This window comes from Canis lupus, chromosome 8 (assembly GCF_011100685.1).
Source record: "Canis lupus familiaris isolate Mischka breed German Shepherd chromosome 8, alternate assembly UU_Cfam_GSD_1.0, whole genome shotgun sequence".
In the NCBI taxonomy this organism is placed as follows: Eukaryota; Metazoa; Chordata; class Mammalia; order Carnivora; family Canidae; genus Canis; species Canis lupus.
The window spans coordinates 13,580,460-13,603,012 of NC_049229.1; the positions used below are offsets into that span (position 1 = coordinate 13,580,460).

At 52.1% G+C, this 22,553-nt stretch overlaps 1 protein-coding gene and 4 non-coding genes across 5 annotated transcripts; 2 read left to right on the forward strand and 3 right to left on the reverse strand.

Annotated features, from left to right (window-relative positions):
* Nucleotides 1–371: 371 nt before the first annotated feature.
* Nucleotides 372–535, reverse strand: LOC119876581. Its single transcript, XR_005363884.1, has one exon. It is a non-coding gene; the product is annotated as a U1 spliceosomal RNA (small nuclear RNA).
* Nucleotides 536–5,527: 4,992 nt separating this feature from the next.
* On the forward strand, nt 5,528–5,691 carry LOC119876582. The gene has a single exon (XR_005363894.1). It is a non-coding gene; the product is annotated as a U1 spliceosomal RNA (small nuclear RNA).
* A 1,187-nt stretch (nt 5,692–6,878) lies between these two features.
* On the reverse strand, nt 6,879–11,074 carry LOC119876480 (translation initiation factor IF-2-like). The gene is made up of 4 exons (XM_038544083.1): nt 10,646–11,074; nt 9,697–10,412; nt 8,780–9,046; nt 6,879–8,392 (listed from the first exon to the last, which is right to left on the reverse strand). Exons 1-3 carry the CDS (start codon nt 11,072–11,074, stop codon nt 8,929–8,931), a joined length of 1,263 nt encoding a protein of 420 aa, XP_038400011.1. The 3' UTR covers nt 6,879–8,392; nt 8,780–8,928.
* TRNAY-GUA lies at nt 10,542–10,631 on the reverse strand. The gene is given in 2 exon segments: nt 10,542–10,577; nt 10,595–10,631. It is a non-coding gene; the product is annotated as a tRNA-Tyr (tRNA).
* A 3,290-nt stretch (nt 11,075–14,364) lies between the features above and the next one.
* LOC119873082 lies at nt 14,365–14,528 on the forward strand. Its single transcript, XR_005363903.1, has one exon. It is a non-coding gene; the product is annotated as a U1 spliceosomal RNA (small nuclear RNA).
* Nucleotides 14,529–22,553: the final 8,025 nt, after the last annotated feature.

The following is a 22,553-nucleotide window of genomic DNA, read 5'->3' on the forward strand; positions in this document are numbered from 1 at the left end:
AGGAAAAGAGCGACCTAGGCACTGTCCGGGATGGGAACGGTGGGATGGGAAGCAGGGGAATGCGGTTCGCAGGTGAGAGCGGGAAACGAAAAATAAAGAAATTGCGGAGGGGGGGGGGGGGGGGGTAAAGCTTCGAAGCCCGACCGTGATACCGGAACAAACAGGAAATCTCGAGCGTTAAAACGTGGGCAGGAAGAAGCCGATACCGAGCTCGCGGTTTCCGGCCGGGCGCACGGCTGAAAATCTCGAGTCGAGAACACGGCGACGCCGCCAGGCTCCAGGTAACAACACGGAACGATAGCAAGAGCGAAGCCAGAGCAAGGAGAAAGCCGCCAAGAGCACAACCAAAGCTGCTGTTCAAACCCAGATGCCAGGGGAAAGCGCGAACGCAGTCCCCCACTACCACAAATTATGCAGTCGAGTTTCCCACATTTGGGGAAATCGCAGGGGTCAGCACATCCGGAGTGCAATGGATAAGCCTCGCCCTGGGAAAACCACCTTCGTGATCATGGTATCTCCCCTGCCAGGTAAGTATGAGTTGCTCCCCGCCCCGACGCACACACCCTCGCGCTCGCCCCACTCCTTACACACGGTCACTTCACGCCCGCCGCCTCCGCACCCCGCCTCCCCGCGCCACCCCCGCGGACACCTGCGTCCACCCCACGCACCGCCTCCGGCGCCTTCGTCTCGCCCCACGCGGGCCCCGCGGGCCCCGGCGCTGCCGGACCAGCGGCCTCTGCGCGCCTGCTCATCTGCATACGCCACGCCCCTGTCCCGCCGTTCTCCGGCTTGTGTTTGGCGCCCTGCAGATAAAACTAGACGACCAGGCGAGATCTGCTCTTTTTCTTTTTTAAGCGAAAATAAGCGTTAGTATATAGTTCCGGTTTTTGATTTTTGATGTTTTGTTTTGTTTTGTTTTGTTTTGAAGTAACCTCTACACCCAGTGTGGGGGCTTGAGCTCCGCCTCATAGTCGCCTGCTGTACTCTGGGCCAGCCAGGCTCCCCACACGCTAGGTTGTAGTTTAAGACCAGACTGAGCCGTTAGACACTCTCATTATCTTTTTCTAACCTTTTGCCACTGAGAAAGTCTTTTGGACAGTCATCCCTCCATGGGTGTCTACTTTTTCTTTGGCTGACCTGCGGCTTCCAGCAGGTGAGGGCAGGTTTCCTTGACCTGTACCTTTCTCTGGGGATGACACACTAACTATGTTAGGTAAAAAAAAAAAAAAAAAAAAAAAAAAAAAAAGATAAACTCGGGATCCCTGGGTGGCTCAGCGGTTTGGCGCCTGCCTTCGGCCCAGGACGTGATCCTGGAGTCCTGGGATCAAATCCCTCATCCGGCTTCCTCCTTCTCCTTCTGCCTGTGTCTCTGCCTCTCATGAATAAATAAATAAAATCTTAAATATATATATGTATATATAAACTCCAAAAACATATATAGTATGCTACCGTTTGTCTAGGAAAAATGTGAAAACAAGAAAAGTATACAGTCTTTCAAAAAGACAATAATAAACCAGAACTGACGACAGTTGGGGCGGGGGGAATAGAAAGAGTGATGAGTGATGCTTTACTGAGTGTACCTTCTTCGTAATTCTGATTTTGGGAACTCTATCAATGCTTTACCTGCATTTTTAAATTGCAGGGGGGAAATCCCTAAAATTGCATATAAGCAAGCACGCCTGAAACAAACGGTCTCAGATGAGTAGTATAAACCCCACTGAAATAGGAAAAAAATAAAAAATAACCTAGTGAAATGACTTTTGGACACAGTACACTGACTATAAACATCTCATAAACACCTTGTCCAAAGACAAGAACTGCGGACAAACTCTGAACTGTCCCATAGTAGGTTTGTAGTTCGTAGCTATCTCCGTGGAACAATTCTGTAACAACGTTGCATGTATTGTAGGCTTCAGCTAATGAGTAAATGGAGATCGGGGAGTCAAGGTTCTCACTGCCAGAGAAAACAGATACAAATAGGAGGTGGTGGAAGGCAAGGGGAATCCATGTGTGTAAAACTGAAAGTGGTAATTGACGGTATCGGGATGGGCTCATTACCCTTAATAGAATTAATATAACAGGTACAGATATATATACATACATACATACATATATATGGTGGGTTTTTTTTTTTCTTCTTTTTTACCTCTATCCACCAAAGGGGACTAGAAGGAAAGACAGCATTCAGCTTACCTCCTGCCAGGATCTGGCTTTCTAAACGCCATTCTCCACTAAAAAGAACCAAGCCGGGCAGCCTGGGTGGCTCAGCGGTTTAGCGCCTGCCTTCGGCCTAGGGCGTGAATCTGGAGTCCCGGGATCATCGAGTCACGCATCGGGCTCCCTGCACGGAGCCTGCTTCTCCCTCTGCCTGGGTCTCTCTCGCTCTCTCTCTCTCTCTGTGTATGTCTCAAGAATAAATAAATAAAATCTTAAAAAATAAAAATAAAAAAGTATATAAAAAATTAAAAGAACCAGGCCTCTGGAAAAGTAGATTTTTTTCAGGAGTCAAGAAAGGTACAAAGTGACCCAGGAACATCTCGTGCCAGAAGATAAAGAAATGCTCCAATAATCGTATGGATGTGTCAAAGGACACAGCAGCCACCCTGCACTTGATCTTAGCCAAGAGGCCGAGAAGTGATTCACAGTAGCCACCCTGAACCGACTTTCATAGGCCCAATCTGATAACCTCTGAACATCAAAATAAATTTAAAAACAGTTAGTGGTCACAAACAACTGAATAAAATAGCCACCATGAGTTCATATGGATGGTACACAGGGAAGGAGGCAAAGTTCCTCCGTACACTACAAGTCCAACTAATAAATGGAGAACGAATGATGGAATTAGAAGATCAACATTTGTCAATTAGAACGCAAGAGTCCTCAAAGGACGCTGAAACTATTGTGTTAGGGGTGCCTGGGTGGCTTGGTCGGTTTACCGTTCCCACTCTGTTTCGGCTCAGGTCATGATTTCGGGGGTCCTGAGATCAAGCCCCCCGCCCCCACTGGCTCAGGCACTCAGAGGGAAGTTGGCTTGAAGATGCTTTTTCTCTGCCCCTCCCTCCACTTGCTTGGGCCCCCCAAGCAGACTGCCGGAGTGCGGAGTCTGATGCGGGGCCAGATCCTAGGACCGGTGAGATCCTGACCTGAGCTGAAACCAAGAGTCAGACAGACACTTAACCCACGGAGCCACCCAGACGCCCCTAAGTGATCAACGTTAATACCACCGATAATTGAACAAACTCGCTTCCTGGGCCTCCGAAGGTGGTGCCCAGTGGAACACACCGTATTAATTTGCTAGATCTGCCATCATAAAGTACCACAAAGCGGGTAGCTTCAAAGAACACAGTTGTGTTCTCCTACGGTTCTGGAAGCCACGGGTCCAAAAGCAAGGTGCCAGTAGGACCATGCTCTCTGAGTCTTTGAGTAGAGTCTTTCCTTGCTACTTCCTAGCTTCTGGCGCTCACGGCCAATCCTCGGCTTGCAGCCACATCACTACAATCCCTGCTTCTGTCATCACATCGTGTTCCGTTTGCAAGTATCTTTACCTGGCATTTTCCTCTCATAAGGAAAACAGTCACACTGGATTAGGGCCTACTCTAGTGACCTCGCCTTAACCTGATGGTACTTGCAAAGATCCTTTTTCCAAATAAGGTCACGTTCATAGGTACCGGGGCCTTAGGACTTCAACATTTTTGGGGGAAGGACGTGAGCCAACCCATAACAGACACAACATCATTTATGCAGTCTGGGTATCAAAAATACATACCCGGATATACTTACGAGGAAACATAGGACGACTCAAAAATTGAAGGATATTCTACAAAATAACTGGCCTGTAGTCTTCAGAAATGCCTGCAAAATGAAACGTAAAGAATTACCTGGGAGCTATCTCATAGTAAAGTCGGTTAAAGAGACCTGACAACTGGGCTCCCTGGTCAGCAGGGAGTCTACTCCTCCTCCTCCCCCTGCCCCTCCCCCCCCTGCTTGTGCATGTGGGCTAGATAGCATTCATTTGACAGAGAGAGAGAGGAGAGGGAGGGAGGGAGAAGCAGACTCCCTGCAGAGCAGCGAGCCCTATGTGGGGCTCCATCCTAGGACTCTGGGATCATGACCTGATCCGAATACAAATAAATGTTAAACTGACTGAGCCACCCCTCAAATAAATAAAATCTTGAGAGAGAGAGAGAGAGAGAGAGAGAGGTGACAACTGAATGCAATGCACGATTTTGAATTTTCCTCTGCTGTAAAGGACATTATTGGGACAATTGATGGAAATGGAATCATGCCTGTAGAGGAATAATATTGTATCAATGTGAATTCCTTCATTTTGAAAATGTTCCCTTTTTTCAACCAAACAGGATGCTATGCTACATTTCCTCGGATCTGTATGCTGCTAGAACCTCAGGGAAGCCTTTGCTGACCGTCTCTTGCCTTGCTCTGCTCCGGAGCAGCAATTATCCAGGGACACAAACAACTCCATCATCTTGCTCATATCGGGAGAGGATATTCATATTTACCTCCACTCGATACCCAGGAAGGATCTTCTTGTATACAAGAGGAAAGGACAAGTGTGGACAGTGTGAAAGAGGTAACCTCACCCGGCCGGATGGAAGTGGGACATTTCTGTTCATTTGATTTCGGGAGACCATTCAACACTCCTCCCCAGCCCGACACCTACTCTGTGAAGGGACTCCTTGCCCTGCCTGGGGTCCTGTTCAAAGGTTCCTTTGCTTGTTGCAAGATTAGGTCACTACATAATCTGAAAGGTCATAATCAGGGTTAAAAGAAATTTTTTTTTTTTTTAAGATTTTATTTGTTCATTCACGAGAGACGCAGAGGCAGAGGCAGAAGCAGGCTCCCAGGAGGAGTCCGATGCTGGACTAGATTCTGGGACCCCGAGATCACGCCCTGAGCCCAAGGCAGGCGCTAAACTGCTGAGCCAACCGCGCGTCCCGGGTAAACAAAATGTCATGTTAAATTGGTGACAAAACTCTCATCTTGGTATGTAACGTTTAGCCGACTGTCTGTTGCGTATTGCGTGGAATCTTTGCGGAAAGGAAGGCGAGACCGAACCCCGGCCCTGAGCCACCACCACTCCCGCGGGGCTCCAGCGGACCCCGCCTTCTCGGGTCTCCGATCCGGGTGCCGCCTCCCGGCCGCCCGACCGCCACCCCGGCCCCCACCCCGGCCGCCTCCCGTCCAGGCGTCCGCCGCCGCCGCGGCCAAAGACTGGGACGTCCGCCCGGCGTCCCAGAGCCGGGGACCGGACTGGGGGGTGGGGACGTCACGACGGGGGCGTGGCGTACGCAGATGAGCGGGCGCGCAGAGGCCGCTGGTCCGGCAGCGCCGGGGCCCGCGGGGCCCGCGTGGGGCGAGACGAAGGCGCCGGAGGCGGTGCGTGGGGTGGACGCAGGTGTCCGCGGGGGTGGCGCGGGGAGGCGTGGTGCGGAGGCGGCGGGCGTGAAGTGACCGTGTGTAAGGAGTGGGGCGAGCGCGAGGGTGTGTGCGTCGGGGCGGGGAGCAACTCATACTTACCTGGCAGGGGAGATACCATGATCACGAAGGTGGTTTTCCCAGGGCGAGGCTTATCCATTGCACTCCGGATGTGCTGACCCCTGCGATTTCCCCAAATGTGGGAAACTCGACTGCATAATTTGTGGTAGTGGGGGACTGCGTTCGCGCTTTCCCCTGGTAACGCTGGTAGCTAAGATCAGACCTCGTTTCTGGCTGCGTGAGCCTCGGAGGCCTCGTGACCTCTTCTTTGACCTTCTTGTGGTTACGGCTTGGCCTTCGGGGCTTTTCGCGTGTCATCCGTCCCCGTGTCGTCCGTATGACCACTCACGTCGGTGCTCACTTTCGGTTGTATCTGTATGTGGCGAGGAGTTTCCTTACTTGGGACGCCTGGGTGCTTGGGAGGTGACCGGGTCTCTCAGCAATAAAGAAATAATATACTTTAGGAAAAAGAATTCCTTTCTTTCAGGGTTTTCGGTATCTTTGAAAAGACTCACATAACGAGAGGCAAGTCGCTTTCAGCAAATCCTCTGTGGGTTGTTTTTGTTTGCTTTTTAAAGATCTTACTTATTCAAGAAAGACAGAGAGAGGGGCACAGACACAGGCAGAGGGAGAAGCAGGCTCCCTGCCGGGAGCCCCACGCGGGACTTGATCTCAGGACTCCAGGATCAAGCCCTGAGCTGAAGGCGGCGGCGCTAAACCGCTGAGCCACCTGGGCTGCCCTGCTCCTGTGTTCTAAACCCAAACCAGGGGATCCCTGGGTGGTGCAGTGGTTTAGCGCCTGCCTTTGGCCCAGGGCGTGATCCTGGAGACCCGGGATCAAATCCCACGTCGGGCTCCCGGTGCATGGAGCCTGCTTCTCCCTCTGCCTATGTCTCTGCCTCTCTCTCTGTGTGTGTGACTATCATAAATAAGTAAAAAATTAAAAAAAAATTAAAAAAAAAAACCCAAACCAGGAGAACGCGTTTTCTTTCTTTTTAAGATTTTTATTTATTCTTGAGAGAGAGAGACAGAGACACTGGCAATGGGAGGAGCAGGCGCCATGCAGGGAGCCCGATTTGGGACTCGATCCCGGGACTCCAGGATCTCGCCTGGGCCGAAGGCAGGCGCTAGCCACTGAGCCACCCGAGATGCGTTCTTTCTCTTTTTCTCTTCTTTTCTCTTCTCTTCTCTTCTCTTTTTCTCTTTCTCTATTTCTCTCTTTTTTTTTCTTATGTTATTGAGTTCGTAGTCGTAGTCTTCGTTTTCTTCTTTCTTCTTCGTCTTCTTTGTCTTCTTTTCCTCTTTCTTCTGTTTTTCTCCTTCTCCTCCTCCTCCTTCTTTCTTTTTTCTTCTTTTTTAAGATTTTTATTGAAGAACCCCCCCTTTTCAACTCAACACTTCTTCCTGCCCATCTTCTTTCCTGCAGAATTATTATCAAGGCTTTATCAAAACCTTCATTAGTGTGGTCCAGTGACCAGCAGCCTCAGAAGCGTCACCTGCCACCCTGGGGGCATGCTTAAGAATGCAGCATCTTAGGGACTCCTAGCCGGCACACTGGGTTAAGCCTCGGACTCTTGATACCAGCTCAGGTCGTGATCTCAGGGTCTCAGTGGAACCTGCGTAACTTTCTCCCTCTCCCTCACCCTCTGCTGCTCCCCCTGCCCCAAAGGATGCGGCATCTTAGGCTTCACCTTTGCACAACTTACCAAATCATAATCGCCGGTTTAACAAGAGTCCCAGTTGATTCTATACACGTTGACGTGTGAGAAGCAGGGATCTAACACAGTGTATATTTGGGTTTTCTGACTCTACCCACTGGGACCTAACTTCCCTGAGGGCAGGCTTTCTTGCTTATTTTGTTGACTCTTCCATTCATACTTGGCTGGAATAGCGCATGGCTATGTAATAGGCTTTTAATATACTTCATGAATTCACTTACTGATCTCAGGCTTAAAAAAGTAGATTCCAACCATGTTCCAGATTCTAGCTCTGAGTCCAGGTAAGATTAATAACACTGTATCCTTCCTACAGAGAAGTCACAGAGTTGGAAACACTCACTCCTTGGTCATTTTCAACAGTAGTGTCTTTGAAGGTCATTTGCTTGGGCCCCTCCACGAGAGCTGTGAAAAAACAGTCCCTGAGCTCAGGGGGAGCATCCGCTGGTCTACACCATCAGCCCCCAACCTAGTCTCCTTCAGCCCCTTCTCGCTTTGGGAGAGTGGGAGGGATCATCTTACAGACATCAGAAAAAGGTAAGTCAGGGGTGTGCGCCTTAACTGCTCTCACACGCCTGCCTCCTGCTCGTGCATTGCTTCACCCTGGGTCAAGCTGTAGGGGAGCCAGAGCCTTATTTTGATCCTTCCGGGTCTCCAGCAGGCCCTTAGAATTAAATGGACAAAAAACAGAATAACAGGAGGAAAGCACACGGAGTTTTACGTGTACATAGAGGACCACATAGGAAAATGAAGACCCAAAGAGGTGGCTGGGTGGTTCTCCAAGGAGCCCTGGTCCCTTTTGCTTTTTATTTTGTCTGAAGACCAAGATCTGGTGCTTAATGTTCACTGATACTGGTGTGTCATCGCATCGCCAGTTTAACAAGGCTCCGCACCTATGTTATATCCATTGTTATCATTGTCTTATCTTGCCTTGGCCGGTGGGAAGCCTTTCAAGCTGGCTCTCTGGTGTGCTTGACACGCCCACATCAGTCATTGTACATTTCTTTACTTTTTGACACGGCTACACGTTCCGGGCTTGACGAGGCCCATCGAGACCCAGCCGTGGGGGCCCTTCTGGTGGCTTGGCTCCTTTGCCCCTCCTTTGGCCAGCGACCTGGATTCCTTTGACAGAGGTGGCCACCACCTGGAATAGGTCAAGATTCTTTGGATCTCCTGGAGAGGCCCTGGACTCAAAGGAAGAAGAAGAGAACACCAGTGCCCAGATGGGACTCCTTGCCCCGGCTCCATGTGTTTTAACACACGGTTCAGATCCCGTCTAGTGTGTGCCACCCAAGACCACTCACCCACCCTACGCAGGTCCCACAGAGGCGCAGCAGGCCGCATCCGCATAGCCTTCCCTTGACTGAGTGTGTCGCCAGCCCTGCACCCTCAAGGACGGGGCGGGGGAGGGAGTACCTTGGAAGCCCCCCACTGCTCTCCATGACTCCCAGACAGGAAGGATCGGCCATGCTTGGGGCCCACACCTGCACTGGCTGGTCACCAAAGCCCGCTGCCCCCCCCTCCCCCTACTTCCCCAAAGCACCAAAGCTAGGTCCCCGGGCATTCCACACCTCTGCATCTCATCGGAGATGATGGGGGCGCGCGCCCCATGAAGGTCTTAAGGTTTCCTCTTCGGTCCCTGTCTGCTGGTCTCTGTAGACGGTGACATTAGAGGCTGGGGTCTCTGGGCGACTTCCAAGCCATACCATCTTCCTGAAGGTCACCTGTTGGACTTCCGCGGCAGGGCCTCCTGAACCCGCAGAGGGTCCCCTTCAGTCCTTCTTGGTGAGCAGTGGGACTGGGACTGGGACTGGGTCGGGGAGAGAACCAGGAGGTGCCTTCCGGGAGAGGAAGGCGTGTGGGGAAACGCAGTGTCCCGGCGGAGAGACAGAACCCAAACCAAACAGGAGCCTGTGGGCTCAGAGGCCGGGGATGGCGGCGGCTGGGTCCCCGAGGCCTCAAGAGCCACATTCCCACTGCGGTTCCGGTTCCGCTGCCAGTCCCCCCGGCATGCACTCCAGCTGCACTGGAGCCTCTGGAGTTTCCTTCCCACAGGCAGGAAGAGAACACCCCCCCCACCACCCCCCACCACCCGGCCCCGTCGCGATCTCCCCGGGGCTCTCCGGCTGGGCCTCCGTACCCTCCTCCGCAGGCCTTGTCAGTACAGCCTGAAGGGTCTGGCTCCAGGTCAGCCAGCTGGTCAGGGCCCAGCCGCCGGCGGCCCGTGGAAGGGGGTGAATTTGCGTGCGGGTCCAAGAGGGCAGCCGTCCAGCCCGCACCCACCGCACCCCCACCGCCACCGCCACCCCCACTCTCTGCGCCCTGCCTCCAGCCCTCATTGCCCGACTCCCCGGCTCTCCCTCAGCTCTAAGTCTGCGCTTTGGGGGCCAGTCTCCCCTTCCTTCCCCCCTGCCCCTTTCTGCAGGTGGAGACCCCAGCGGTCGGAGGCCGGAGAGCGGACAAGGTGGAAGTGTTGCGTGTGTCTCACCTCCCCGGGCCACACGCACACGTGCAGCAGGAGAATCGGCGCCCCGGCTGACTGCGGAGGTGCGGGTGTGGCGCGGCGTGCGAGCCGTCCCTGCTCCCTCGGCGGGAACGCTGCCCCCCCGCGGCTGCAGGGACAGGTGCAACGGCACGGGAAGCCTCGAGGGTCCTCCCGTCGACCAGAGACCCGAAGGCGCCTCCGAGGTTCTTGCTCATCACCACGGCCAGGCCCGTGGGGGCCCCCGCGGCATCTCGCTTCGGCCAACGTCCGCCTCGACGCGAGCGCGCGGTGGGCAATGGCTTGGGAACTAGCACCCTGAGGTGTGCTAGTCCCGTCCCACCGAGTAGATCAGGCGGTCTTCTGTCTCCGTAAGTCTGTATCTTTCGGGACCATACGAGGGGCAGGGAAGAGGGAGACAGAGCCTGCAGCAGCTGGGAGGGACGGAAGCAGGGACCGCCCCGCCCCGGGAGGTGGGGCAGGAGACCGAGGCCGAGACGAGACCGAGGTGGAGAGGGACAGTTTTCACGAACGCCCAGACGCCGGGCCGCCTCGGGGGCTGGCCGAGGGCACAAGCCCTTTGCCCACTGCTGTCTGTCTGGGGCGGGAAAGGAAAGGAGTGGAAAGGGCGCGGGGACGCGCGTGTAGGTAGGCTGCGGGAGGAGGGCGCAGGCGTGTGCCCCTGGCGACAGCGCACGCGCGGCTGAGTAGGGGGCTGTGCCCTAAAGGTTTCCCCGACTTGGGCCTGGGGGAAGACGGCGACGCCAGGCTGCCAGGGCCGGCGCGGGGCAGAGGCCGGGCGGGCGCTGCGGGGCCGTGGCTTCCCGGAGGGCGCAAAAGCGTCAGGCACCTCCTTCGAGCCGGAATCGAACCAGCGACCTAAGGATGTCCGCGCCTAGCCAGCCTACAGTCCTCCGCTCTACCCGCTGAGCTACCGAAGGGTGCGCGCTCACACGCCTGGGTCGTTAGCGTTTCTCCGGGTGACGGAGGCCACCGCCCTGGCGTGCCGCCGCCCCCGCCCCCGCCTGCCTCGGCGGCGCGGTGGGAACCGCTGCGAAGGGAGCTGCCCCCGCGCCGCCCGCCGCCCGCCGCCCGCCGCGCCGCTTTCCCCGCGGGGCAGCGAGTGCCTGCGCTCGGCAGCTGCCCGGCCGGGGCCGGCCTCCCGGGTCGACGACTGTCCGCGGCCTGGGCTCGGGCTCTCGCCCGCTGCCTCAGTTCCCCACGCGTGCGGTGGGGGAGGGAGGCCCTGACCAGCAGAGGAGGAGAGCCCCCCCCTCCCGGGACCCCGCAAGGCGCGCACCAGGTAGGCGGCTGCGACCGCCTCACTACCTGCTGGGTGTTTAAATGCCTTTGGTTCAAACTGATCCTTAGGCCAGAATGACATTTTCTGGCTATGCCGCCCGCCCTTCAAAGCCAATAGCATCCTTAAAAAAAAAAAAAAAATTACATACTTATCTCCATAGAGACACAGAGAGAGGGGGGCAGAGGCACAAGCAGGCTCCATGCAGGGAGCCCGACGTGGGATTCGATCCACGGTCCCCTGGATCAAGCCCTGGGCTGCAGGCGGCGCCAAACCGCTGCGCCACCGGGGCTGCCCGGCCAATGGCGTCCTTGATTGATTTCTTTACTTTCGCCCCTGCGGCGAGATTTCTTATTTTTATTTTATGTATTTACTATTCCTATTGTTTAAAAAATAATAATGGAGAGTGGGAAGTGGAGGATTCAGATCAAGCCACTCCTCTGCTCAAAACCTATCAGTTGGGATCCCTGGGTGGCGCAGCGGTTTGGCGCCTGCCTTTGGCCCAGGGCCCGATCCTGGAGACCCGGGATCGAATCCCACGTCGGGCTCCCGGTGCATGGAGCCTGCTTCTCTCCCCTCCTGTGTCTCTGCCTCTCTCTCTCTCTCTCTCTCTCTGTGACTATCATGAATAAATAAATAAATCTTAAAAAAAAAAGAGTCCCATATTCAGGTGACTGAGCAAGCCAGGCACCCCCATCTAGAGCTTACTTAAACAAAATAGACACAACAAACACATAAACAAACCCTTTTGATTCACTCAGAAATAAAGTCTTAACAATGGCCTGCAAAGAGTGGAGCCGGCGCTTGAGATGCCTGGCGGTCCATTCTGGGGAAAGGCCAGCAGCGCCACGGTCCCCTGCGGGGACCCCTTACACGGGGCTGGACTCCCGAAGGGCACTACCAGAGGTGGAAGTCCAAATCAAGAGTGTCTGCCGGCGGTGCCCAAGGGGATCTCCGCAGCAGCGAGTACCTGCGGTGGATTTCCAGGCCGAACTGAGACGCCAAGAGGTGAGGCGGTTAAAGCAGTATTGGAACATCCAAATAGCTGATTTCCAAGTGGAATGAAAACACTATCCACGAAGGGGCGCCTGAATGGCTCAGTGGGTAAAGCGTCCGACTGGATTTCGGCTCATGTTATGAGCTGAGAGTCAGGAGATCGAGCCCTGTGATGGGCTCTGCGCTGAGCATGGAACTGCTTACGTTTCTCTCTCCTCCCTCTGCCCCTGCCCTTCCCCGTTCTCTTTCTTGCTCACTTGCGCTCTTCTCGTGCGCTCTCTCTCTCTCTCAAAGAAGAAGGAAGGAAGGAAGGAAGGAAGGAAGGAAGGAAGGAAGGCCATAAGAAAACAGTCTGACGATGATCTACAAGACCCTCATGATCTCACCCCCACCTAGTCCCCTCTCTGACTTAATTTTGTACAATTCTTCAAGGATGCTCTGGACCCGAGGCCTCCTTGCTAGTCACACACACTCCTACCCGGGCCTTTGCTCTAGGCCGTCTCTGCGCTCTGGGTGCTTCTCCCCAGGGAGCCATGACGGACTGCCTCACCCCCTTCAAGCCTTTGCTCATACAGCACCGTCTCACTGTAACCTCTTCTGACCATCCCGCTTTTCCACAGCAACCTGCCCCCCACTCAACTCCTGATGCCCTCTCCCTCCTCAGCGTTGGCTTTTCACAGCTCCTAACCCCTCACAACCCCACTGAATTACCTAGTGTGTCCACTGGCGGTTTTCTCCCGCTCCCCCTGCCCCTTCTGCAAAATATGAGCACCAAGAGGCCCTTCTGGCACCAATTCCCGAAGCGTCTGGCACAGCCTATATACTCACCAAACAGTTGTCAAGTGGACAAACTCTCAGTGTCATCAAAGAGGAGATGAGAATATAAAAGAGGGGGAAAAGAGAGAGAGAGAGAGAGAGAGAATATAAAAGAGGGGGCCGGGGCCAAGAGCCAGGGTTCAGCCAGGGGGAGGTGTGGAGTTATCTTGTTGGATCAGGAAGCAGGATCTCTTAGGTTGAGAACTGCAGAACTCTCTCAGCACAGAACCACCCCTCCAGACCGTGTCCTTCGCTGAGATTTGACCAGACTCCTTGCAGCAGCACAAGGTTCTGTCCCTAAGATGGACCGCCAGCCGGAGAGATTCGTGAAACAGCTGACACGGGCCCCCAACCCCTCTTTCGGAGGGCATCTGAAGGGTGGTGGGGGAAGGACAGGGCCCATCTCCGCGTCCCCGAGGGAGGAGAGCATCCCCACTTCCCTAGCTGCCAGCTCACTAACACGGCTGCCTACCAGCAGTTACACCGACCTCCCCCATCGGGAACTTTTCGCTTCCCCGACTGGCCTGAGCCCCCTTTCCCGCGTTCTTGCTGCCAAACGGCCACATCACCTCTGCACGATTGGGAATGGAGCTCAGCTCTTTGCCCTCCCGTCACTTTCGCTATTGTCTGCTGCGATTATCTTTGACAGGGTCCAAGTCAGAAAGCGCCAGAGGGCACCGGGTGGGGCCGCCCCGAGTGGGTGCTGGGGGGCAGGAGGAGGCCGAAGGGCGCCAGCCCCCGACTGCCCGCTGGGGCTCCCGGGAGACACGCGACCCGCTGCGGTGGAAGGGCACCGTTTAACGCTTGCCTTCCTTTTCTTGCTTGCAAACTTAGCATCGTGGTTTTCCTTCCAGCGTTTACTAGATCAGGCCACTACCGCGCGTCCTGAAGAAGCGCTTTCCCTCAGAGAGACGCCGTCAATGAACATCGCCGGGGATTCTCCTTCGGGCGGCTTAGCACTGCGGGGCAGCCGGCGGAAAGGCCTTTCCTGAGTTTTCGATTGTATTTTCAAATGAGTTTCGAACACGCGAGGACACAAATGGGCTGAAACGTTCTTGGTGCCGAAAGGAAGGCGACACCGAACCCCGGCCCTGAGCCACCACCACTCCCGCGGGGCTCCAGCGGACCCCGCCTTCTCGGGTCTCCGATCCGGGTGCCGCCTCCCGGCCGCCCGGCCCCCACCCCGGCCCCCACCCCGGCCCCCACCCCGGCCCCCACCCCGGCCGCCTCCCCTCCAGGCGTCCGCCGCCGCCGCGGCCAAAGACTGGGACGTCCGCCCGGCGTCCCAGAGCCGGGGACCGGACTGGGGGGTGGGGACGTCACGACGGGGGCGTGGCGTACGCAGATGAGCGGGCGCGCAGAGGCCGCTGGTCCGGCAGCGCCGGGGCCCGCGGGGCCCGCGTGGGGCGAGACGAAGGCGCCGGAGGCGGTGCGTGGGGTGGACGCAGGTGTCCGCGGGGGTGGCGCGGGGGGACGGGGTGCGGAGGCGGCGGGCGTGAAGTGACCGTGTGTAAGGAGTGGGGCGAGCGCGAGGGTGTGTGCGTCGGGGCGGGGAGCAACTCATACTTACCTGGCAGGGGAGATACCATGATCACGAAGGTGGTTTTCCCAGGGCGAGGCTTATCCATTGCACTCCGGATGTGCTGACCCCTGCGATTTCCCCAAATGTGGGAAACTCGACTGCATAATTTGTGGTAGTGGGGGACTGCGTTCGCGCTTTCCCCTGGCTTTTCTCGGTAGAAAGAAAGAGATGCTCGGCTCGTTTCGCGCTTTCCATCGCCTGCCCACGGTTCTTTCTCACCGGGCTCTGTTACGTTCTTGTCGTTCAGTAGCCTCAGTCGCGGCAAGGCGTGAGCTTGGTCGCACGACAGCGCTTCCTCTCGCAGTTCTTCCGAGTAGCTAAGTTGAGGACCGTGCTGTGCTGTGCTGTGCTGTGCTGTGCTGTGCTGTGCTGTGCTGTGCTGTGCTGTGCTGTGCTGCCAACGTAGGAGTCCTCTGGAGACCTCGGTACGTCGAGCTTGAGGGCTTTTGAGCGAATGCTCGAGAGTTGCGAGAGGTATGCGGGGTGGCCGTCGAAGGCGGGCGCGGGCGGTCACGCCTACTCCAGAGAAGGTAGTTCCTGCGCCGCATCCGACAGCCAAGCCGGCCGGGTAGCGGGTTGCTGGGGAAGAATCGGGAGTCCCTTGGTACGGAGGTCAGTTTGCATTGCACGTGAGTCGCGGGCCTTTCTTTAAAGCGGTGGGAAGAGGGGCCCGGCGCCACACCGGGGGGACATACCCTGGGTTCCGGAATTGCATGCAGAATTAACAAATTTTTCCCAGTGGCTTTAGGAGGACCCGTGGGCCTGAGCCCCTCCACCGGAGGCCGCCGTAGAGTTCATCTCTACCGAGCTTTCCGGGAAGGTCTGGCACTGTCCTTCTCCTCACTCCCAAGTACGTATGTATACGTGTGGATACGTGTGGAGGCCGCGTAGGCCCGTCGCATGGACGGGAGACCGGGCGAGACCAGCCGGCCGTCTCAAAAAGACCTTCCAGGGACGCCCGGGTGGCTCAGCGCTTGAGCGCCTGCCTTCGGCCCAGGGCGCGATCCTGGAGACCGGGGATCGAGTCCCGCATCGGGCCCCCTGCCTGGAGCCTGCTTCGGTCTCCGCCTGTGTGTCTGCCTCTCGGGGTCTCTCCTGAATGAATAGCACAGCGCGTATACTGTGTCTCATGAATAAGTAAATAAAAATCTTTTTAAAAGAATACGTGGGGGATAGATCCCAGGGTACGAATTGCATGCCTCGCCTGTCAAAAAGCCTAAAGTGTATTGTATCATCACGGGTTGTGCTGTAACTTTGCCATTACTATCTTTGCAGCAATTAGTAGTTATATTGACTCAAACCAGTACCGTTGTGAAGGTGAGAGGAAAAACTCACCAATGCGTTTACTTATTCCTAAGGTGTTTATAGTTAACGGGGATTCCTTTCTTTTATTCAAACCCCTCCAATCAAGTCGGTTTACAAAACATTTTTGGATCAAATGTAGGGCTGGAGTATCTCTGATACATACTAGTTTTACTTTAGTATTAAAAAAAAAAAAAAGGTTATCAAGGAAGATGGCCCACATGTAATCTACCAGTAATCACTAATAATTGAAGTGTTGAAGTTAAATCTGACCATACCTATATACTGTGTGGAGGCCGAGAAAATCAAGGCCATTCCACCTCAAGTTTAGCGTTAGCACAAGTACAGCCATCTCAGGCCCCTGTGAATAAGAGCTGAACTCTAGAGGGAAAACCGCAGAACGCCCTTGACCGAGACAGAAAGTCCCATGTTGGAATGAAAACAGAAATTCCTCCAGCCCTTCTGAAAATCCCCTAGACCAGCCCATAAAGACCCAGCTGTAACCCACCTCGGGGTCCGAGTCCCTGCTCCGCTGTGTCGGGCACACTTGGACCCAGGCTCGAGCTTGCTAATAAACCCTCGTGTACTTGCATCGGTGTCGGCTCCTCGGTGGTTTTCTCGGATTCGCAATCTTGGGCACAACAACGGAGAGTGGGGAGTGGGATTAGTTGGAAATCTGTAACTGTAGGGAATCAGTACCTTTTCAGTTGCATTCGGTAGCAATATGTTATTCTAGGGAACTTAGGTGTCAAGTCCTTGTGAAAACCATTGTCCAGTCCTCCTGAAGTCAGTGCTGGCTGTACTTGGAAAAACTTGAATCCAACTGTTGTTTCCTTTACTTTTCTTTCACTTTGACAGCAAATAAGTGACCTCGGTGAACCTTTTCAAAAAGTGTAGCGGCCACTGCCACAGCTTTCGAAGCACTAGCCCAGGAACCAGCGTCCAGAACTGAGAAATAGACTATTACTTTATAGCCGAATTCAATTTTTGAGTTGACTCCACTAGCAGCATCTTTTTATTTATTTATTTGTTATTTTTTAAAAAGATTTTATTTATTCATTCACAAGAGACACACAGAGAGAGGCAGAGACACAGGCAGAGGGAGAAGCAGAGGTTCCCTGCAGGGAACCCGACGCGGGACTCGATCCAGGGACTCCAGGATCACACCCTGGGCCGAGGGCAGGCGCCAAACGGCTGAGCCACCCAGGCGTCCTAGTATCTTTATTTTTAAGACAAAATAAGTGGAAAGGTTTTTCAAATTTTGGAAAAAGTGGAGGGAATGACTATAGCTGATTTCATTCCTTCAAAATATTTTTCTCGGGCAGCCCGGGTGGCTCAGCGGTTTGGCGCCGCCTTCAAGCCCGGGGTGTGATTCTGGAGTCCCGGGATCGAGTCCCACGTCGGGCTCCCTGCATGGAGCCTGCTTCTCTCTCCCTGCCTGTGTCTCTGCCTGACTCTCTCTGTCTCTCTGTGTGTCTCATGAATAAATGAGTAAAAGCTTTAAAAAAAAAATTTTTTTTTTTCTCCTAAGGAACCCAACCACAGGATCTTGGGAATTTTCATGCAGTGTTTTCAGTGGTTTTGCCTGTTCTGTAAAACCTGAAGCCTACTGTCTGTCTACAATACCCTAGTAGTCCACCAATTTTTAATTTTTTTTATTTTTTTGGTAGCATACCAAACTTTGAGTTTGGTGACTTTGAGACTGTAACTTCGTAACGCTTTGCAGGCCTTAGCTGACATGTCCTAAATGTTATACTTCAGTTTCACAATTATTGCAATGTTGAGGCCCTATGTCCCTTTGAAGCAAGGGATTGTAACAAAGCCCAAATGCCCATTTCACATTGGCCTTTAGTTTGGGAGGCTACCAGCACATTATTTACATATTGAATAATTATGAATCCCTCTGGTCGACGATTCTCTCTGTTCCTGTAAAGGACTAGAGAAAATTGGAGTCCTGATTTCCTTGAGAAATTCTTTCCATGGATTCCACAAGTAAAAGCAAAAATGATTTAGACTAGTCCACCAGAGGGAAAGAAAAAGCAGAACATAAATCAACTACAGAAATAAGGTTTGCAGTTGACGATACTTAAAGTCAAAATAATTGCAGTTAGAAACTACAGGAGTGCATGTTAATAGAGTAGTAAGTTTTCTTTTTTTCTCTTTAAAGATTTTACTTATTTATTCATGACAGACATAGAGAGAGGCAGAGAGACACAGGCAGAGGGAGAAACAGGCTCCATGCAGGGAGCCCAATGTGAGACTCAATCCCCGGGGACTCCAGAATCACACCCTGGGTGAAGGCAGGCACTGAACCACTGAGCCACCCAGGGATACCAACTTTTCTAAGATCTTATACAAATCTACATATTAGTCAACTATTGTATCAAATTAAATTACTTCCTTATAGACTACTCTTAAAATTATTAAAATACCTTGTTTTTCTAATTCTTTCATCACTGTTTTTTTTTTTTTGTTGTTGTTGTTGTTGTTGTTTGGTTGGTTGGTTTTCAGTTTTTTTCCCTTCTAATTGAGTTCTTGACAAAGGATATTGTTTTACACCTGAGTTTGGTTTATCCTTTCAGTTATTTTCATTTAGTCTATATCTTTAATTAAACACTTTTTTTTTCTAATTTTTTATTTATTTATGATAGGCACACAGTGAGAGAGAGAGAGGCAGAGACACAGGCAGAGGGAGAAGCAGGCTCCATGCACCGGGAGCCCGACGTGGGATTCGATCCCAGGTCTCCAGTATCGTGCCCTGGGCCAAAGGCAGGCGCCAAACCGCTGCGCCACCCAGGGATCCCTATATCTTTAATTAAATCAGTACCATTATTCCCTAAACCCAACTCTGTACACCATTTCTTTCAACTCTGAGTTCCTTTCCAGTGCTCTGTGAGATTATCATTCTCTGCCATACCTCTTTTCTTTCAGAAGGCACATAGCAAATTAGGGACTTTTGTCTCCAGGGAGCTTCACAAATATTTCATCTATAATATAGGGTATGGTAGCCTTTAGTTTGCACAGCAAGTCTTCCCCAGCAGGTTAACAGAAGAATCAGAACAAAGTAAAAACACGTTCCTCAGAAGGTCTATCTATATAGGAACTGCAGAGGAAAGAACAACTAGAAAGGTGACCTGAAAAACCAACAACCTATATTGATCTCTCACCAGCTGGAAAGGAAGACATTTCCAGGAAACTACTGAATAAGCAGTACCAGTATCTAGCAGAAAAGGTAAGGCTCTATTAGGCCAAGGAAAAGTTGTTTCTTTTTTTATTTTTTACTTATTTATTTATTTATTTATGTATGTATGTATGTATGTATGTATGTATGTATGTATGTAGAGAGCAAGAGAGAAGAAGTTGGTGGGAGCAGAGAGAGGGGGAAAGTACCTTCAGCAGGCTCCATGCTCAGCATGGAACCTGTCTTGGGACTCGATTCTACCAGTTCTGAGATCATGAACTGAGCCAAAATCAAAAGTCCGAGGCTCAACCGACTGAGCCACCCAGGCACCCCCAAGAAAAGTTTTTGGTGCATGTAGTTGGCTAACCAGTTCCTACCTCAGAGATTTTCTCAGTCAACTTTGAACCATTTACTATTTTTTTTTTCTTTTTTTAAAAGATTTTATTCATGAGAGACACACACACTGAGAGGCAGAGACACAGGCAGAGGGAAAAACAGGTTCAATGCAGGGAACCTGATGCAAGACTCGATCCCAGGTCTGGGATCACACCCTGAGCTGAAGGCAGATGCTCAACCGCTGAGCCACCCAGGCGTCCCTCTGGAGTTTCTGTCTACAATCCTTCTTCCTATGTCCATCCTGTCCCACTAATAACATACATACAGCTTTTCCTTCTTTTGCTCTCTTCATAGGTTTTCCAGAGTAGGGATTAATCTCTTATTTTTCTGAGCAGGTAACAACAGCAATTTTTTTAAATTCATTCATTCATTCATTTAAATGATTTTATTTATTTATTCATGAGAGACATAGGCAGGGGAAAAAGCAGGCTCCCCACAGGAAGCCTGATGTGGGACTCTATCCCTGGACCCCAGGATCATGCCCTGAGCTGAAGGCAGATGCTCAACTGCTGAGCCACCCAGGCGTCCCACAACAGTTTTAAATTCCTTCATTTTTTTTTTAAGATTTATTTGTTTATTTTAAAGATAGAGGAGCAGAGAGAGAAGGAGAGAATCTTAACTAGGCTCCATTCTCATCATGGAGCCTGACACAGGGCTCAATTCCCACAACCCTGAGATCATGACCTGAGCTGAAATCAAGTCACTGAGCCAACCAGGTGCCCTTCCTTCATTCTTCCTTTATTTTTTTTTTTTAAGATTTTATTTGTTTATTCATGAGAGGCACAGAGAGAGAGAGAGAGGCAGAGGAAGAAGCAGGCTCCACGCGGGGAGCTGGATGTGGGCCTCCATCTTGGGTCTCCAGGATCACGCCCTGGGCTGAAGGCGGCGCTAAACCACTGAGCCACCTGGGCTGCCCTTCATTCTTCCTTTAGATGTTCCCAAAATGGGCACCTGAGTGGCTCAGTGTTTGAGCATCTGCCTTAGGCTCAAGTTGGGATCTCGGGGTCCTAGGATCTAGTCCCACATCAGGCTTCCCGCTTCTCCCTCTGCCTATGTCTCTGCCTCTCTATTTGTATCTCTCATGAATAAATAATAAAATCTTTAAAAAAAAATTGTCCCCAAACTGTACAGCTGCTGAGGAGATCTGAACAACAGTGTGCCCTTGCCATCCTGCCACCACCCTGACTTGAGTTTGGATAGTATGAGAGCTGAGAGAAAGGTGATTAGATTGATAGCACTTCTGATTTGCACCTGGATCCTTGCCCCTGTACATTCTGAGAATTTTTTTTTTTTAAGATTTTTATTCATTCACGAGAGACACACACACAGAGAGGCACAGACACAGGCAGAGGGAGAAGCAGGCTCCATGCAGGGAGCCCGATGTGGGACTCGATCCCAGGTCTCCAGGATCACACCCTGGGCCCAAGGCAGCGCTAAACTGCTGAGCCACCGGGGGTGCCCCATTCTGAAAAATTTCAATCAGCAAATTGCTGATGGAAATTAGTATGGAACTTGAGGTCTTGTGGCACAACACTGTAATTTCTGCTAGCTTACCTGTAGCAGTAAAGGCTTCAATTTGCCTCTGGATAGTTCTCTAAAGCTCTCAGTTCTTCCACATTGGGGGGTGGGAGGGGATGTGGCAGAGAGTTGGCTTCCCTTGGTCATGAATACTCCTTGGTGTGGTAAGTCACATAGTCCCCAGTGTGCTTGCTCCATCCAAGGAGCCAAGTCTTCTGGTTGCAGAATTCCACAGAGAGCAGCCCGTGCACATCCCCACCAGTGGAGCTGTTAAGTGGAAACACACTGTAAACTTTGGCAGCCTTCCTGGGATACAGAAAAAGCAGCTTTTGAATGATAACAGCTGGTCAGAAGGGCATGTGAAGGATGAGATGGTGGAGGCTGAGTTGTTTCTCAATGGTTTTTAGCTTTGCTCTTTTTTTTTTTTTAATGATTCTATTTATTTATTCATGAGAGACACGGAGAGAGAGACAGAAACACAGGCGAGGGAGAAGCAGGCTCCGTGCAGGGAACCTGATGTGGGACTTGATTCTAGGACTCTGGGATCACACCCTGGGCCGAAGGCAGATGCTGAACTGCTGAGCCACCCATGCATCCCTAGCTTTGCTCTTAATCTGGATTTGAGGGATCCCTGGGTGGCGCAGCGGTTTGGCGCCTGCCTTTGGCCCAGGGCGCGATCCTGGAGACCCGGGATCGAATCCCACATCGGGCCCCCGGTGCATGGAGCCTGCTTCTCCCTCTGCCTGTGTCTCTGCCTCTCTCTCTCTCTCTCTCTCTGTGACTATCATGAATAAATAAATAAAAATCTTTAAAAAAAAATTAATCTGGATTTGAAGGGCTGGTTTACTTCACATCAGAAAAAGAAAAATACAGAATGTTGGTTTCTTTTCCCATATTGAATTTACAACCTAAGCTTCTGGTTTGCCTTTCTCTAAGTACAGCTATTCTCCATCCTTTGGCCTTCATGGGAGACACAGTCTTTCTTCCAAGTCTCAATTATGCTCTAATCATCTCCAGTCAACTCTACTCCTAACTATATGGTATGTATGGCAAGGATCTCTTGGAGCTGGAACCTGAACTGACATGACATGGGTAGGACTGGAAGCACACGAATCTGTGCCCTCAAACAGAGCAGGTGACTTAATACCAGTAAAGAAGTTGTGCCTTCATCTTTTTCTCTCTCCCCAGGAGTTGATTTGAAGCTGGAAGGGATAAAGGGATGCTGGAGGACCAGAGGGAGCAGGGGCAACAGAGAAAAGAGGAAGATGGTTTTGTGAGAGAGAAACTGCCATCCTCACATCACAGTTCCTCTTTCATCGTTCTCAATTTTTCTTTGTCTATTCAAATAATTTTTAAGAGATTTTATTTATTTATTTATGGGAGATACACAGAGAGAGGCAGAGACATAGGTAGAGGGAGAAGTAGGCTCCCTGCAAGAAGCCCAATATGGGACTCGATCCTGGATCCTGGGATCACGCCCTGAGCCACCCAGACATCCCTATTCAAATAATTTTTAACTTTTCTCTTAGAATGATACTAATCCTACACATGCAATAATGCATTCACTTGGGATGAGGCTCTTCTAAGGACTTCTACAAATGTATTAACTTATTCAAGTCAAAGGAACCCTCTTCAGTCTGCACATCTGAATTCTCATAGGCTTACCCATTCCAAATGAGAGGGAGGTTATTGAAGAGAAAGACCTGTCGCCTGCAATGTTTCTGACTTCCTACATTTCTCCACCCTCATAACTCACAGCATCCCTTGTGGTG